General features: G+C 41.6%; 1 protein-coding gene across 2 annotated transcripts in view; it reads right to left on the reverse strand.

Annotated features, from left to right (window-relative positions):
* The window catches only part of LOC137951937 (serine/threonine-protein kinase TOR-like), a 103177-nt gene that overhangs the window by 81071 nt on the left and 3866 nt on the right, over positions 1-18240 (reverse strand). For both annotated transcript variants that reach the window (XM_068798934.1, XM_068798935.1), the window contains exons 5-11: positions 11837-11935; positions 11483-11642; positions 11035-11178; positions 3107-3276; positions 2815-3019; positions 2278-2469; positions 1929-2081 (exon numbers count right to left, since the gene is read on the reverse strand). In XM_068798934.1, coding sequence (XP_068655035.1) covers positions 1929-2081; positions 2278-2469; positions 2815-3019; positions 3107-3276; positions 11035-11178; positions 11483-11642; positions 11837-11935 — 1123 coding nt within the window. The remainder of the gene's footprint in view (positions 1-1928; positions 2082-2277; positions 2470-2814; positions 3020-3106; positions 3277-11034; positions 11179-11482; positions 11643-11836; positions 11936-18240) is intronic.

Raw genomic sequence — 18240 nt, forward strand, 5'->3', positions numbered from 1 at the left:
AATACCACCTCATTCGCAGGACTGAAGTTTGTAAGCATGTCCATCTCGAGGGCCTTGGCGTCAGACTTACTGTTGACATGAACTCAGCCATCCTTCTAAAATGAACTTGGATATTCAACATGGCGCCCAACCAGATTTTGAGACTAATGGTTGCAGCCAAGCTAAGGAAAGATGATGGCTGGTGGACTAGGGGCGGCCTCTGCAACCAGCTCTCACCCATTTGGAGATTGTTCTTCTTTTTGCTCCCTTAGTTCGCCTCCACAACCTGGTGCTTTGTTGGAAATGGAATGAAAGCAAAGTTCTGGTCAGACTAGGGGCTCGGAGACAAACCTCTCAGCAACTCCTATCATGCTCTTACCACTATCACCACCAGCATTTCCTCAACTGCAGCTGTTACTTGGTAGGGCAATGGTGGTTAGGACGGCAACTTCGACATGGGCTCTCTGATGCTGAGACATCTGAAGCCTCCTACCTAATCTCAGACCTGGCCTTGATCAAGATCAGCCCCCACATCCCAGACAAGCTTATCTGGTTGGCTGATCCGAGAGGCAGATTCACCGTCTCCTCTGCCTTCTCTCGCCTACATAGAGGAAACTCCACAGCTAACCAAAACCCAGCTGCACTAGCCTGGCGCCTTGCCTCCTCTCCCAAAGTTAGATTCTTCCTTTGGATGGCCAGCCTCAAAAAAAATTCTTACCAGAAACAACTTGCTGCGCCGCAGAAACTCCTCTCCTCACCTACTTGTTCACTTTGAAATGCTTATATTGAGACCATCGGCCATACCCTCCTCCATTGCCCCTACACGTGGGGAGTTTGGTCTCTGCTGCTCCACCGAATTGACCGACAATCATGTGTTACTCATGACATTTCATCTATGCTCCGATCCATGTTGAGAACCTGACTACCACAGTTTGGTAAGATGCTCCTTACCTGCTGCAATGCTTCATCCCATGGTCCATTTGGAAGGAGAGACACAACCAGCACTTCCAAATGCAAATTCAGGAGTGCTGAGGAGATCTCTGAATCTGTTGCTGGCCAGGTTTCCTCCCAGCTCCTCACTAAACCGGAATTCTAGCACTTTTAGGGTACACCTCTGAGAAACAATTGGTGCCTGGTGGCCGGTCACCCCCCTCCCCCCAACCGGAGTCCTCAAGTTAAATTTCGATGGTAGAGCCCTTGAATGCCTTGGGCCTGCTGGCTTTGATGGAACCAACCACAACTCCGATGGCGGCCTCCTCGTTGCTTATGCTGGACCCCTTGCAACATCAGACTCAACAGCTACTGAGCTTGCCGGCCTCCTCCATGGTCTCACCCTCTACCGTGACCGATGCTCTGAGCCACTGATTGTCGAAGGAAACTCCAAAATTGTGATTGATTGGTGCACCAAAGCAAAGGAACCACCCTGGAGGCATTGGGAACCTATTATGGCATATGTACCATTTCCTCCAACCTTCCTCGTACTTGGATTCACATTCCCTGTTCTGCAAATGCTTTTGCTAACAACCAAGTCAAAATGGGAACCTCCCTTCAATCCCTTGTTGTAACAGGGAAGTTCCCTTAACTTGTACTTGTTCTATTTTGTCTCTTAATAATATTCACACCTTATTCAAAACAAAATGACACTTTTGGAAAAAGTGTATCAAAAGATTTACACACAAGAAACATCAAAAAATTTCAAGCAACTACATGCAATAAAACCTTTTTTTGTTAATCTATGTGATGTTCACAAATGTAGATAGCATTCTCATGTGTAAGGAATGAAGCATTGCTAAAGAAGAAACAGAGGAAGAAATTGTTGTTTATGTTGAACTCTTCTATTGATATGATAACTGCGAACACGTTTTATTCATATACAAGAAATCCAGGACATCATTTGTTCAAGCAGTTGTAAAGCAAGCATGTAAAATCATAGCAAGAAGAACTAATACCTCGTCATTTAGAGTAACAAATATAGCTGTGAGGCTATCAGCCTGTGCCAAAAACTCATCAAAGCCTACATTTCCATGCAAACAAAGAAAAACCGAATGTCGCACACTAACATCAGCATCCGCCACAGCAGCAATCAGAAGTTTCTCAACAATCTGAAACATGAACCAGCAGGATTAACAACATATTGCAGGGCTACCTGTAGACCCAAATAGGTTTTTAAGCATTCAGTTAAGTCAAAAAAACTAGTAGAAAAGCAAAAGTCAGAAAATCTCTAAATATTAGCTCCAAGCTTCATTTTTTTCCTCTTTTGAAAGATAGAATTGGCTTCAAAATGACACTAATACATACCTCCTCAATAAGGCGGCGATGCTTTCCCGAACCAGGTCTACGCGACCTACTTGAGCGAAATGCCATACATCCTGAAAAGGAGTTTGCGACTAACTTGCAACAACAGAGAGCAGCATCTCTTCGTGTTGCACCGTCTTCATCCTCTAGATACACAACAACTGACTCTCTAGCAAATTCAAGAAGTTCGTGGCCCTACAAACAAAAAGTTAGCTCCAGAGAGATTCCAAAGGCAAGGAGATACAGGATTCTCATGAATGCTTTGATGAAAACATTGAGCCGGCCTCAGCACATGCTGACTTGCCTAATTGTAGAAAAATATAAGCCCAAGTCTTTCAAATGGGCAACTCCCTAATCCAAACAATGAACCATCAACTTCTTCAGTTTAAGCCATCCATGTACACACAATCAACAATTTTTAACATCATCAGGCATCCAGTTGGACCATTTTCCAACTTCAAGTGTTATATTGGTAATAGATTATTTTGAGCACAATCAAGAACATCAGCAAGAGAAGAAGTATCAATTATATGAGCCAACCTTAAAGTTAAAGCGAGCTAAGGTTCTCAAAGCAAGTTGTACAAGGGGTGGCCCAGTAATATCTGAAATATGCGGAGGATTTGTCACAATATGCGTCCGAGCACCCGCAGCACCAGCCCTTCCCTGAGGATAAAGTGATTTGGAAAGGGCCATTGAAATGGAATCCAGCAAACGCTCTTGTATAGTTGGCAGCAAAGATGGAATGCTGAAGATTTAACCATGAAGTTATCAAAACAACAAGAAAGAATTATATGCGAAGGGAGACAGGCAGCAAAAAGAAATAACAAGCAACCTGACAGTTATATGTTCAAGAGCTTCTACTAGAGTAGGAGAAAGACCCGCAGAAAACATAGCATCAAGCAGACCACGAACATGAGGTTCCATAGCAGGTCCCATAGCTTTTGCAAAGCTTCCCACGCAAGCCAAGGCCTCAAGCGAAGGCCGTCCTCTCCGTGGAGCAATCTATGATCACCCATAAAAGAATCATCAGTAGCAACACGAAATATGAGCTTTTCAAACCGAAACTGTCACTGCCCTGCGACTCAAAATGCATGCTCACCACAAATGGAGAACCACCATCTTATTTTGCAAACAGAAACTCTTGCAGATATAATATTTACTCTGTACTATTGTTGCATTTTCCTCTTGATCCCATGAAACTATTCTTTCAATAACTTAAAAGCTCATTTCAAAAAAAAAAAAAATAACTTAAAAGCAGTATAATCAGACTCAAACCAGTACCGACCAGCAAACCAATCAAATGGAGAAGGACCTTCCACCATGTGACAAAGAAGCTTAGGCCACCTCGCCATCTCTTCTAGCAATGATTTGGAAGGCCCTCCATCCTCCCCGCAGATCCCTCATTAATGAAGGAAAAGGGAGAAGAGAGGTCGTGGCCCTCCCCCCCTCCCCACTGTACAGACAAGAGATGAGAAGCCAGCGCCTCTCTCCTCCACCCTTTTCTTTGTCAATGAAGGAGGAATCTCCCATCCTTACCTCTATCATGCAGGCTGCAGATCCCTCTTCCCAATAGAAAAGAAAAAAGGAGGGAGGGAAGTCAAAACCCTTCCATCCCCATTCTATCAATGTGTGAGGGAAGGTGGGGGCCGTCCTCTGTCTGCAACCAGAATAAGGAGAGGGTGCTCCCCGCCCCTACCTCTACGTTCAATGGTCAGACTAGACCCTCCCTTAGTCTAATTTTAAAAATATATATATATTGGAAAAAAAATTGTAGTTATATCATGATTGGTTGAATCAAGTTCAAGCAGACCTGACCAACTCTCATCTTTGGGTCGGTGACCGAGTCGTGTTTAAATAACATTGCTTAAAAGATAGAGACATCTTACAAAGTAAATTTGGTGTAAAGAAAAATACAAGGACTAAAAATACCCTGAGAAGTGAACTAAATACGAGGTTCACAACCACTACAAGGGTGAAGGGAGATCCATTCCTACATGACGAGACAGCTAAAGATTGGGACCACACACCTAGGTGCCACAAGGGGTCTGGGCCCTCAAAGTGATCAATGGTCTACATAAGTCCACAATTTCAATAAATATATAAAGGAAAGGTCATGAAATCTGCTTTCTAAACTTCAAGATGATAACATATGTCGATTGATTATCTAGATATAGTTTTTTTTTAAAGAAATATTATCTATGCTATCCAAGGGCAAATTCAGTCCTTCGCTCATAGTGAGCTAGAGCACCGGAAGCAGCGTGCAAGATTTAAGTGGTTCGCCGATGGGGATGCCAATACTAAATTTTTCCACACAGTCGCCTCTACACGGAGAAGAGCCAACTGCATCACCACGTTCAGCGTCAATGGTGAGATTTTCTCGGATTAATCCCTTATTTCAGACTCACTGGTGAACTTTTTTGCAGATTTATATTCTAATTGCCAGCCAGTCCGCCCATTCTTTGAAAGGGTTCATATCTAGGCCATTCCTTCGGCTGCAGCTAGCCTCATCGACCTCCCTTTCTCCAATAGGGAAATTGAAAAAGCTGCCCTTGGTCTTCCTATGGATCGCGCTCCAATCCCGGATGGTTTCAACAGGGAATTCTATTGTCGATGTTGGCCCCTCATCAGAAACAACATTGCCTACATGGTTCACTCATTCTATCAGTATGGCATCAGATTTAAGAGCATCAGAGCTTTGTTTATTGCCCTCATCCCTAAAAAAGAAAGGGCAGAACTTCCACCTGATTTCCGGCTGACCAGTCTTACCACCAGTGCCTACAAGGTGATAGCACGCCTCCTTGCCAATCACCTCCGGGTGGTTCACCCTATTTTTTTAATAAAAATGTATTTATATAGACAAGAGAAATTACAGAAGAAGAAGTAGATCCCTGACAACCAGCGATTGTAGGGTAGCTCCCTGTTTGGCAAGCACATCTGCTGCCGAATTTGGGGATCTCGAAATGTAAGACCAAATACAAGATAAAAGTGAAATAATTTCAAAAATCTTCTGAAACATGTCCCAATGGCACAATGTGGGAGGGGATGCACACTCACACCATCCAATGACCACCTTCGAGTCCCCTTCAATATGAAGGGACCGTTGCACTTATCTTTGAAAACACGGAGCCTGGTGAGGAGGCCATGAAGCTTTGTAGACGTAGAATCAACGATTCATAAAGGGTCGGCATATGAGAAAAGGTGGTTGCCAGAATGATCCGAAATAACCCCTCCGAATCCAAAAATCCCGGGATTACCAAGAGAAGAGTCATCAAAGTTCAACTTAAGGTAACCAGGTTTAGGAAGGATCCATTCCTACATAATCGGGACCTTTGTCCTAGAGTGCATCATAGCCAAATTACTCCAGTTTTCACGTATAGGAGTACCCACAAAGGAGGAGAAAAACTTTTAAGCCAGGAGCCAAGAAGAAATATGTCCCACCACTCGGTCCGCGACACGATCAGCTACTTCACTTTTTCCATCAAACCTCGTTCGATTGCGTTCATTTCAAAGCCCCCACGGGATGAAACTAGCACAAGCAGAGAGCATCACTTTTTCGAGGCCAGGAAGGGAAGTACCAAGGAGTGACTTATTGAATGAGAGCAGATCAGCCGCCATGAAGAATTGCAACCCCAACATGCTAAGAATGGAAGTCCACACCTTCCATGAGAAGATGCATTGAAGTAGAATGTGACATGTGGTCTCGGCATCAGTGTTGCAAAAAGGACACAGGGGGTCAATTGAGGGGTGACCTCTTCTTCTAAGCACGTCTGCCGAGAGAATCTTGCTATAGCTGACACTCCACATAAAGAATTTTATCTTAGGAGGAGCACAAAGATGCCATACAAAATAGATCTCATGTTCTGGTTGAGACGGATTCCAGCCATTGATGAATCCGTATGTAGATGACACCGAGAAAGTGCCTCTTTTGTCCGGCCACCAAATGAGCTTATCTGCCACCAAAGGACGAATTTTAACCGAGATTACAGAGTCTATCAAGGGGCTGGCCACCAGCGCCTCCGTATCCGAAAGACCCCTTCTGGGATGGAGGCTCATACCACCCCTCTCAAAAGCATCGGCCACTGATATATCTCTAGGGGTAGAGAGGAGAAACAAGCTTTTGAAGGCATTCTATAGCGGCTCTGCTCCATCCATAGATCATCCCAAAACTTGAAGGATCTACCGTTTCCAACATAGAATCTACTGGCAGAAGAAAAAATTGGAAGAAGTAGGTATAGTGCTCTCCAAATTGAAGATAGACCTCTCCGATTACCCCATAACATCCACCAATGAGCGTTACCACCAAGTTTGGCAAGAACTATTTCCTTCCAAAATATTTGAAGAGTGAGTATTGAATTTCCATAACCATTTTAGGAACAGTACTTGGTTCATATCCTTGGATTTCTGAATCCCCAGGTCACCCATATTTTTTGGCAAACAGACATCATCCCATCTAACCAGATGATATTTAAAAGCATCACTTGATCCCCTCCATAGAAATCTTCTTTTGAGCTTATCCATAGTCTTACATATGGATGTATGACAGGGCATAAAAGATAGTGCATAATTTCGAATACCTGCAATGCAAGACTTGAAGAGGATGAGCCTCCCAGCCTTACTAAGTAAATGCCCTCTTTAGGTTGCTAGCCGGGATTCAATTTTCTCAACCACCGGATTCCAAAGACTTTTGCAAATGCGGACGTTGAATAATGGCAGGCCAAGATAGGTTGTAGGTAAGTGGCTTGTTGTACAACTGAATATACTTGCCATCTCTGCAAGGAATTCAGGGGTAACATTAAAACCCATGAGAGAGATTTTTTCCCAATTGACTTTTTGTCTAGAGGCTAACTCGAAGAGACCGAAAACCGTTTTGATCTTTCTGGCTCCATTAATGTTATCGATTCCAAATATGATAGTATCATCTGCATATTATAGGATGGGAATATTGAAGGCCCCTTGGGTACTAGTAGGAGGAAGCCACCCAAGATTGACCACCAAGTAAAACATAGCAGAGAGAAATTCACCAAACATATTGAAAAGAAGCGGAAGAGCGGATCACCCTGTCTAATTCCTCTAGTCCCTTTGAAATACCCACAAACTGAGACATTTAGGAGGAGAGAATAAGAGGCCGAGCCCACACAATTTCTGATCCAAAATCTCCATTTTTCGCCAAAACCCAATTTTTCCATTATCTCATCGAGCAGGATCCAATTGACTCTGTCAAAGGCATTTTCTAGATCAAGTTTCAGGATAATTATGGGATCCTTGTTACACCGAAAATGATCAATAAGTTCATGTGCTGCCATAGTGAAATCCAAAATTTCTCTTCCATTGAGGAAAGCTCCTTGCCCTCTGTGTATGACAGTTGGGAGAAGAACTTTTAAACGGTGAGCCAAACTCTAGCAATGATCTTGTAAGCGCTTGTGACGAGACTGATTGGTCGGAAGTCCTCCGGTTTCTCAACACTAGCTTTCTTCGGAACCAAGGCGATAAAAGATGTGCCAATATTGCGAAAGGTAACACCATTTCTGAAGAAGTCATGAATCATTGCTAAGATATCCTCCTTGAGCCAGGGCCAAAATATTTTTAGAAAATCTCCATTAAAACCATCAGAGCCTGGCGCCCTCTCACTTTCCATGCCTAAAACGGCACGCTCAATTTCTCCGGGCGGTTCTCCCTATTTGTTTTTTGAGAAGTGTGAATGTAATACTGAAGAAAAAGATTACAACCCTTAAAGCTAAAGAGACATTTCCTCCACAACAAGGTGTTGGAGGGAAACGCCTTTTTTAGCTTGAGCATCGGCTAAGTGATTAGCTGATCTTGGAACATGTTTCCAAGTACAATGTAAAACAGAAATTAACATACAGATTTCCTCAAATAACTCCCAATGACGCCAAGGAGGTTTGGATGGCTTTGTGCACCAGTTGATAATGACTTGAGAATCTCCCTCAACTAAGAGAGCACCTTCCTTTTTTTGCTTGAAAAGTTTCAGAGCGTTGTACAACCCATGTAATTCCGCACTAGTAGAGTCAGATACACCAATTGGACCCGCATATGTGAAGATAAGATTGGCTTATTCATTGTGAATAACTCCGCCAAAACCAGCCGGTCCCGGACATCCAACAGCACTTCCATCAAAATTTAGTTTTAAGTGCCCAGGAGGGGGTATGGACCATTCAACCATTTCAGGGGCTCTTGTCGGTTTAGACATACCTGCAACATTTCGCCAATTTCCTCGCATGTTTGTCCCTTTCAAATTGTAGAATTCTTTGCGTTGGACAACTCAAGAGGTTACTTGACTGATAATCAGATCACAAAGAATTTTCCGTGGGAGAGCTTTCTGATTGAATTTTCGATTATTTTCGATTATTTCACTCGTCTGACTATTTGGGGTGCTCATTGGGGAATTTGCCAGTTACATATCTGGGACTCCCACTTTTTGACTCTCGGCCTTTGGCGACGCTTTGGTCCCCCCTTATTGAGAAATTTGAAAAGAGATTAGCTACTTGGAGAGGCAAGTTTTTATCTATTGCGGGGCGACTCACTCTCCTCAAATCTTGTTTGGCAGGATAGCCAAACTACTTATTATCCTTCATGCATTATCCGGCCTCCGTTTGCTACAGGATTGGCGCCATCCATCAGCGTTTTCTCTGGAGAGGATCAGATGACACCTTCAGATATCATTTAGTGAGTTGGAAAGATATTTGCATGTCTCGCAATCCGGGTAGTTTAGGCATCCAGCCTACGAAGGAGATGAACAATGCCCATATGCTTAAATGGATCTAGAACTTCAATGTCAAGCATAACGGCTTATGGAGAGATATGGTCAGATTCTACCTTCAATTTTCGGGTGCCCGGAGGAGGGAGGGTGGTATCACTCGCCTCCTACCCCCAATACGGAAATCAATTCAAAAGCTCCTCCCAGTATTCAGAGATGCAACCTCTTTTCATACAGGTAATGAACAGACCTTCCACTTTTGGTCAGATGAATGTTGTGGCCCCCACCCCCTCTCCGATGATTTCCTGGGCCTCTCTAGAGTGGTGAGGGATCTCTCCTACTCAGTGGCAGATTCTTGGAGAAACCGCTCATGGAGCCTCACTTTTCACCGGGGATAAAATGATGAGGAAAGTTCAGATTTTTGCTCTCCTCTCCAGACTCAGCAGCATTACTATCCGTGAGCATGTAGTCGATAAACTGGCATGGAAGCCCAGAAATAATAGTCGATTCACAATTGCATCCGCCTACTCTCATATCAAAAAGCAAGATTACAGTATGCATGAGCACTAGGTAAACTTGGCATAGAAGCTCTCAGTGCCTAGCAAAATCAAATTTTTCATGTGTACGGCCATAAGGAAACAGATCCTCACCTCTGACAACCTCCATAGCAGACGCTACACAGTCCCAGATCGTACTTGTCCCCTCTATGGTGTGTGCGACCAGACAATTCAGCATGTTCTATTACATTGTGATTTTTTTTGGCAAGTCTGGATAAAGATCTTTCTGAAGATTACTCCAAATGGAGCTACATCAGGACCACTTTGGCACCTATGAGATGGTTATGGAGATCCGCCTTCCTAGGTTGGGCAAGTTAATTCTCTTGGCATGCCTTGCGCATGTCCCATGGTTCCTATGGCTTGAGTGTAATAACCGGAGATTCAACTCCAAGGCTAGTACCCCGGAAAGCACGGCTTCTCATGCAGTAGGCCTCATCTCGAATTGGTTACATACCAGAAAGGATTTTGCCTCTCTATCGGGTGCTTCCCTTCGGGCAAATTGGGGTTTGATAGCGCATACGGCGGGCCCTTGCAAGGCTCCGATTATGGCCACCTGGGATCCTTCCCCTTGTGACTGCATCAAACTCAATTTTGATGGCAGTGTTTTAGGTTGTCTTAGGCCGGCTGGAGCTGGTGGTGTTTTCAGAGATAGTAGTGGAGACCCTATTCTTTCCTATGCAGGACCAGTGGACATTGCTGATTCAAATACTGCTCAAGTGAGTGCTCTTCTATTCGGCCTCCAAATCTTCAAAGAGTGTCTCCATGGCAAGCTGTGTATTGAAGGAGACTCAAAGACTGTCATCAGTTGGTGTTCAAAAGATAGCTCCCCCCTTTGGCGCCACTGGCCTATCACTGATTGTATTGTTGACATTGTGTCATCTATTCATTCTAATTGGAACCTCGTTCCTAGATCACCCAATTCTTTGGCTAATAAATTGGTAAAATTCGGAGCCTCCTACCAATCTCTCATTGTTTGGGAAGGCTTCCCCCCTTTGTAATCTGCTCGTTTGAGCTTCTCTTAATAAAATTCACCATCATTTCAAATAAATAAATAAAATTAGCTCATGTTGACGATCACAGACCACCACAGTGTAGTGCTGTAATAATTAACTACTTGTTGCTTGTTCTTGTGGCAGCTTTCCCGGCCATATAATTCCTCCGTTCCTTTTGTTCAATAAAACTCTCATCATCAAAATAAATAATCACATATGCACTAGTAACTCATAGTATGTATTTGAAAAAATTAAGAGTATATTTCAAACGTGGTTAAAAGTTAAACAGGGAAATGTTCCAAAAAAGATCTCCCACCCACTTCAGAAATAACTTTTCCATCTAAAATTCACCCACTCCCCAAGAACTCAACCTCCAACATTCCTGAAATCAGGTTATTCCCATCCCTATCAAAAGACCTCAACAAAAGACAGAAAAAATAAAAAATACAAACACAACACAATCAGAAAGGAACAGAAACTATAGCTCAACACATACTGCATCACTCAAATGTGAGGTAATTGTCGGCAAATAATGGATGAGCTCCCCATCCAAAGCACCAGCCATCTCCCCCAAAGCAACGAATCCACTAGCACGGTCAGCAGGAATCCGCAGAACAGCAAGAATATGATCCATGCAAATCTGTAAATTAGAATGAACAGTTGAGATCTTCTGCATTCTAATTATTTTTTTCTTCGAGAATGTGTGTTCTATTATTTGTGTCTTAATGTTCCAACCCAAATCATTATATTGATGTTTGATCATCAAAAGCATAAAGAATGGTAAACTATTATAGAAGCCAGCCGCTTTGCATTGTAAACATTTTTTGCTTCAAATGAAATTCATAGCATATCAATATAACAACCATCAACACTCATACAAGGACATATGTACTACAGTACACCATAATCTCTCACCCAAGTCCAAGTAGAAGAAGTTTGTAAACCTTTAAGTAGTTTGTAACAAAACGATCACGCAGGAAGTGGGCAATCCGAGGCAACAATGAGGTAATGCTCAGGCGGACAAGCCTGTCCCGGTGCTCTAGATATTTGAGGACAATATCAGCCACTTCTCTATACCTTGACATCATAAATTCACCTGTGTTCCTGACAAGACAGATTCTAAATAAGATCCAAACGCCTATCATATAAGATATGCTTGAACAGTTTTTTCATGAAAAGATATGCTTGAACAGTTATTTAGCATAAATTTTCTTTAAAGATTTATCTGAACACCAATTGAACAAAAAAAATGATTTATTGCCAAAAAAGGTTAAAAAGTCAAATAGACACCAAACTACCTCAAAAGCTCTCCAACTGCAAGCAGTGAACCATGGATGCTGTGGACAGAAGCATTTTTCCCCAATCCATCCTGTGTAGCCTCAAACATGCGATAGTACCTAACAGTAGTACAATAAAAATCAGAAAAGAAATATCTGAGGGAACCAAAGCAATATGAGGAGCATAGTTTAGTTAATGCTCACAACAACTATCAAGAGAATGCATAAATAACAAGTGAAGAACTGAGTTACGGGGGATAATTTTGAGTGATGTACATTTATCAGCTTAAGGTCAAGGTATAAATCCCTCTGACGAATAAAATAGGTCAAGCAACATTAGTTCCTGGAGCATTCTAGAGAGTAGAGATAATACCAAAATAACTAAAAGGTAAACATAAGGTGACTATCAAATAATTTTCTCACACAAGTCTAAGAGAGAAAGAGCGAAAGGGAGAGCGAGAGAAAGAGAGAGAGAGAGAATTGGAAGCCCGTGCTCAACTAGCAAGCATTGTCACCACAAAGCCATTGACACCTTCCGGAGGTAGGTAGGAGTATGTACTCAGTAAGTTTGGAACTCAGCTTTCCCTGCCATTCTCCTACTCAGAATTTCTATTCCGAACATATACATGGAGTTTTCCAGAGATCAGGAGGAATCGATGGAAGGTTTGGGAGAGAAACAAGAATGCAGGAGTTTCCACATCTTTGGGAGATATAATTGAAAAGATACAGCATAACATTCTAAGCTGAACCAGTAAACTCAAAGGGGCATCAACCAAAACCCAGTTCTGTTATTAGAAGACAATAGAAGCTGATTTCCACCTTCTCATGCAACAGAATCCTTATGTTTATAGGCTTGTGAAAAATCAAGATGTCTCCATAAAAAACTCTAGCACTAAAATGAACAATTATGTTGACTAGTACAAATTTAGAAGAAATTTACAGATAATGAGGCAAATGAGATGTCAACTCTACTTCCAATGCTGAAAAGACTGTTCCTCAGTAAACGACGAGAGGATTCATTGTCATGGAACCCAACAACTTTCTGGACCATTTACTGTAGCTTACTGCTACTTATTAATCTCATCTCATTCCCCACCTCCCTCACCCATTGAAACTGATTGTCCATGGAAGCTAATACGGCCTAAGAAGGTCCTCCATTTTGTATCAACAGCAACTATGGAAAAGTGTTAACTTGAGATGAATTAAGTAAAAGAGGGCAAACAGTACCAGATAGCTTATGCAAAATCTGTGGCAATGAAGAAAAGACACTTAACCATAGATGCAATGTTCTCTCATTTCATCTGCTTGAGGGGTAATATGAGGTAGTCTCCTCCAGAGGCAAATTTACATGGACAAATGATCAGAATCCTTCCATTATAACTAAGATTGATATTTTCTAGGTTTCTGGAGATCAGTTTTAATCCTTCCTGAATTCCGATTCTCCTTGTCTTCCATAGTCTGTTTCAGATCACTATTTTGATACTTTTTGACTGTGGTTCTTTTTTCACGGGATCCATCTCCTTTTTGCATTGAGAGAGAGTAGTTTGAGGAAGATGGTTTCAAGAAGACTTCAGTGGGTACTTCGTCTTTTATCTTCTTTTTAAGCATAAGTATTTGAATTTGAAGCTTAAGTCATGGTCAAGGACTACATATGGCAATACCAAGCTTCGAAAGGGAGTATCTCGTAGCATCACTACAGCAATTAGACTGAACAGAGGAAGATCGTGAACTTACAATGGCTGAACTAGCTCATAGAACTGCATCTAAGGAGCAACTTGACTTCATTATTCGCGCATTCACCAGAAGCAGCAAGCCAGATTCCAATGGCTCATAGAAGGGGATCAAATACTGGTTTTTTCATGCTTTTGGTTCAGCATATAGACGGCAAAACCTGATACCTCATTAAGGGTCAATGGGTTTTTGTTCTCGTAAATCAATTTGATTGTTGACACCTTAGTGAATTATTTTTCAGAATTAAACTCTGATGATAGGCCTAACAGGCCTGGGTGAGGCAACCTCTCCTTCAACAGACATTCTCAAACGGATGTAGAATCTCTAGAGCAACCATTTTCTCTAGTGAAGAATGAAGCCACTATATCTTCCATGTCCTTAGAGAAAGCCTTGGACTTAATGGTTCTACCTTTGAATTTTACAAAAAAATGCTAGTTTTTTTTCTAAAAATGATCAGTTGGCACTTTCTGACAATTTTCATCGAAATGGAGTTACTTCCAAGGCTATGGGTGTGTCTTTTATAACTCTTATTACAAAAAAAAAAAAAAAAATGTGTATAGAGGTCAGTCTTTAATCCAGTGTGTACAATTTGATTGCTAAGGTCCTATCAATAAGATTGAGTAGGATCCTGCATTTTGTAGTTAGTCTTAGTCAAAGTTTTATAAAGAGTCATCAAATTCTTGATTCCACATTCACTACTCATGAACTTTTACACTCTTTCCATAAGAGTAGGTAGTCAGGGGTTTTGATTAAATTAGACATGAAAAAAACAGGTTAGTTAGATATTTTGGATAGCATTAGGGGCAAGATGGGATTTTGGTCACAGAAGTTGTTTCGGATTCCTATTTGCTTATCCTTTGCATCTTTTAAATTGTTCTAGTTAATGGAGCTACCAAAGGCTTTTTTGAGGGTGCAAGAGGACTTCGGTAAGGGTGCCCCCCATGTTGCTCAATGCAAGGAGAGAGGCTTTAGCTGTTATCTTTTCAAACAGAAAAGTCTTTAGGTTGGCTGCAACCTAATCCTTCATCTCTAATTCACTTTCCAACCCCTCTACTACAATTTTCAGATGACACACTTTGCCTATCTATAAGCGACCTTAAGATAATATCCATCCTTCGTCTCTAATTCACTTTCCAACCACCCCTCTACTACAATTTGCAGATGACACACTTTGCCTATCTATAGGTGACCTTAATTGGATGATATCCATTATGGCCCTCTTATCAAGTTATAAGCTAGTTTCAGGTCAAAAATGTACTGGTCCAAATAAGCTCTTAATGGTGTTAGTCCTCCATATCATTTGGAGACCATTTTTGCCAAGTCCTTGGTTGCAAAGTGGGTTCCTTGCCCACTCGATATCTTGGTCTCCCTCTCTCTTCGAGCAGGCCCAACAAGCACCTTTTGACTCCTGCATTGGACAGATTACAGATGAGGCTCATGACTTGGACAGATAAGTTGTTAAGCCTTACGGGCAAGAGGATGCTTCTTGCCTCCACGTTGGTAGGAATTCCTATTTGTTATCTCTCTTTCCTTCCATGTCCTACATCAATTTCTTCTAGGATTGAACTTTTTTTTTTTAGTAGTAAGTATGAATGTATTACTGAAGAAAAAGATTACAAACCTTGAAGTTAAAGAGACATTTCCTCCACAACAAGGTGTTGGAGGGAAAAAGCCTTGCTTGAGCATCGGCTAAGTGATTAGCTGATCTTGGAACATGTTTCCAAGTACAATATAAAACAGTTCTAGGATTGAACTTTAAGTGTCAATTTTTATGGCACTTAGTCAAAAGGGGGGAGGTTTGTCTTTTTTAAAAGTCTGGTGGAATGGATATTAGATTTATCCTTCTTATGAAGAGAGTACTCCTTAAATGGCTTTTGCGCTTTTGGAACCAAGAGGAATATTCCATGAAGGCAATTACTTGAAAGTTAAATACAGCTACTCACATTCCTCACGGCTGCCTCCCAGAGCATCAAGTTTGTGGAAGAGTATTCATCACTTGAGGTCCTAATTGATCCAAAGGCTTTGGTTCTCAGTCCAGGATAGTTCAGTCGTTCGATTCTGGTATGATGAACGGCTACAAGACAAACCCTTAGTGTGGCTTTTCAGTCTCTATTTAATCTTGTTTGGAATCAAGCCTTTTAGTGTTACAGGTTTTTATTAATGACTCTTGGATATTTAATTTTTGCATGAATTTAAGGGAAGATGAAGTAAGGGAAGTTGGTCGGCTTTTGTCCCTTTAAAGAGACAATATGTTAGCAGACTAGGGACTGATGAATTGATTTGAAAACTAACCCCTCTGGCTGCTGTTCAGTATCTTCTTATTATGAATCTGCTTCCCCCAATCTTCCTTTGGATCATGAAGCTTCTTCTTGGGTCAGTAAATTGCTGGTTCCCCCCCAAAGGTCTGATATTTCTTATAGTGAGCCTCCAAAGGTCGCATCTTGACTGTGGACCAACTCACTAAGAGGGGGTCAAATTTTTTTAAATTGAACTGTTAAGTTGTGCAGTGATTTTCAGGAAACAATTGATCACTTTTTCATACATCACATGTTTGCTTGGTCCACATGGGGTTCAATTTTTCTCAAATTTGGTTTTCAGTCTGTTTTCAATCTACTTTTCAGCTTTCATGGTCTAGATGGGGTGGTTGAAACTTAATTTTGATAGAGATTCTCAAGGGAATCCGAGCCCCGTAGAGGGTCGAGGTATCTTCCAGGACCACTTGCGCCAGATTATAATGGTGAATTTTGCCACACTCAATGAGTTTGCTTCTACAAAGGCTGACTTCACGCTTTACTATGTGGTTTGCAGCATTTTACCTTGCCCCTTGTCATAGAAGGTGACGTTGTTGTTGTTGTGAGCTGGTTTTCAATAGGCATCAACAACCATGGCGATTTTGGCAGTTGCATGATGATGCTTTTGATTTTTGTGAGGGGCTTCAGTTGCAATGGGTACATGTTGTGAGAAGTATGAATGGCACTGTGGATGTGCTTGCTAGGAAAGGTGTTTCATTTTTTGGGCTTGTTGAAAGTGTTGTTTATCTATTTGATTCTAGCTGATTTATTTATTTTTTGGCTAGTTTATGTATGCTATTTTGTAACTGTGTAGTGGTGTGGTCTTCATAGCTTTGGCCTATTTCAGCATGGGCTATTGTCTTGTACTCTTTGACTTTTCTATTAATGCTATTCTTAATGTTCTAGGGGGAAAAAAGGTCCAGATTTAAAAAAAAAAAAAAAACTCTTTCCAATCAAGGTCAGATGTTATGGCAATCTTCTTTTCCGACTGTGATTGGTTTTGGAAAGAGTAAAATAATAGGACTTTTAATTCTAAGTAGGTATATCAGTGAGGTTTTTTATCTTTTAATTCTAAGTAGGTATATCTGTGAGGCTTTTTATATGGTTCTTCATTACAATCTTTTTGGATGAGTAAGTTATCCGCTTCTTAGATCTTGTTAGGTTCTATCCTGAGGATGCATAGGCGTGATGCTGCAATTTCATCAATTCAAGTGATCCCTCATTCAGGGCAGTGAGAACCACCTCCTGAAGGTTGGTTCAAGTTGAACTTTGACTAGAGCTCATGGGTGATCCAAGCCCCACGAAAGGAGGCATCATTCATGACCATTCAGAAAAAGTGTATATTGCACCCTTTGGCCAATGTGATTCTACTCAAGCAGAACTTTGTGCCCTTCAACGTGGTATTCGGATATAAGCAATAATTTTTCATCTTTATTATAGAAGGAGACTCTTTACAGGTCATCTCTTGGCTTTCAAGAAAGAAGCCTCCATGGCATTTTTGCACATTTTTTAACAGATTGAGGACCTCGCCTTTGAATAGATTTGGAGTCTCCTTCAATCTCAAGGCCTTGGTGAAATGACTGCAGCATAAACAGGCCCTGCAGGCTTGCCTAAATCTCAGTATCAGTTGCATAGGTAGCACCAAAAGGCCAGGAGAAAATGAGGTCAATAGATCCATCATGCCTTTTAAACTCTCCAATTCAAAATTGAGCTTGATTGTCCGAGGAGGGGGGGCGTATTCCACAATAGGGTGCTAACAGCATATCAACTAGTGGGACAATGGGTATATCAACTAGTTGGGAAAAATCCTTCATTTCAGGATACAATATAGAACCAGGCCTTCTTAACTCTTGGGCTGCCGCATTGATCGATCATCTGAAACATATTTGGGTCTTCCTCTGACCCCTCGTCTCCCTTCTAAGCTTCTTGGCACCCTGTCATTGAACGTCTTGAAGGAAGACTTGCCACCTGGAGAGGGAAATTTCTTTCAAAAGCAGGCAAATTAGTTCTCATCAAATCATGTCTTCAAGGAATCCCCAACTATTATCTGTCCATGTTTCACTGCCCTTCATCTATTAAGAACAAAATTGAGCTCATTAAAAGACGCTTCCTTTGGGGAGGTCCTAATGGCGAAAAAAATATCATTTGGTCAAATGGGAGGAGGTTTGTAAACCAAAAGAGCAAGGTGGGCTGGGAATTCGAGACATGTCCACAATGAACTATACCTTGTGGCTTAAGTGGCTTTGGAAATATAACATGAATCATCATTTGCCTTGGAGGGCTTTCGTCAAGGAAAAATGAAATCTTTCCTCTGGTTGGTGGATAGAAGGAGGGAGAATCCGCTCTCTCTCACCTGCATGGAAAAAATTTGCTCAACTACTTCCCAATTTCAAAATAGCTACC

This window comes from Aristolochia californica, unplaced genomic scaffold, assembly GCF_029961685.1.
Source record: "Aristolochia californica isolate CCGP_79_NKW_82.1479 unplaced genomic scaffold, dmAriCali1.0.hap1 SCAF_15, whole genome shotgun sequence".
Classification (NCBI taxonomy): domain Eukaryota; kingdom Viridiplantae; phylum Streptophyta; class Magnoliopsida; order Piperales; family Aristolochiaceae; genus Aristolochia; species Aristolochia californica.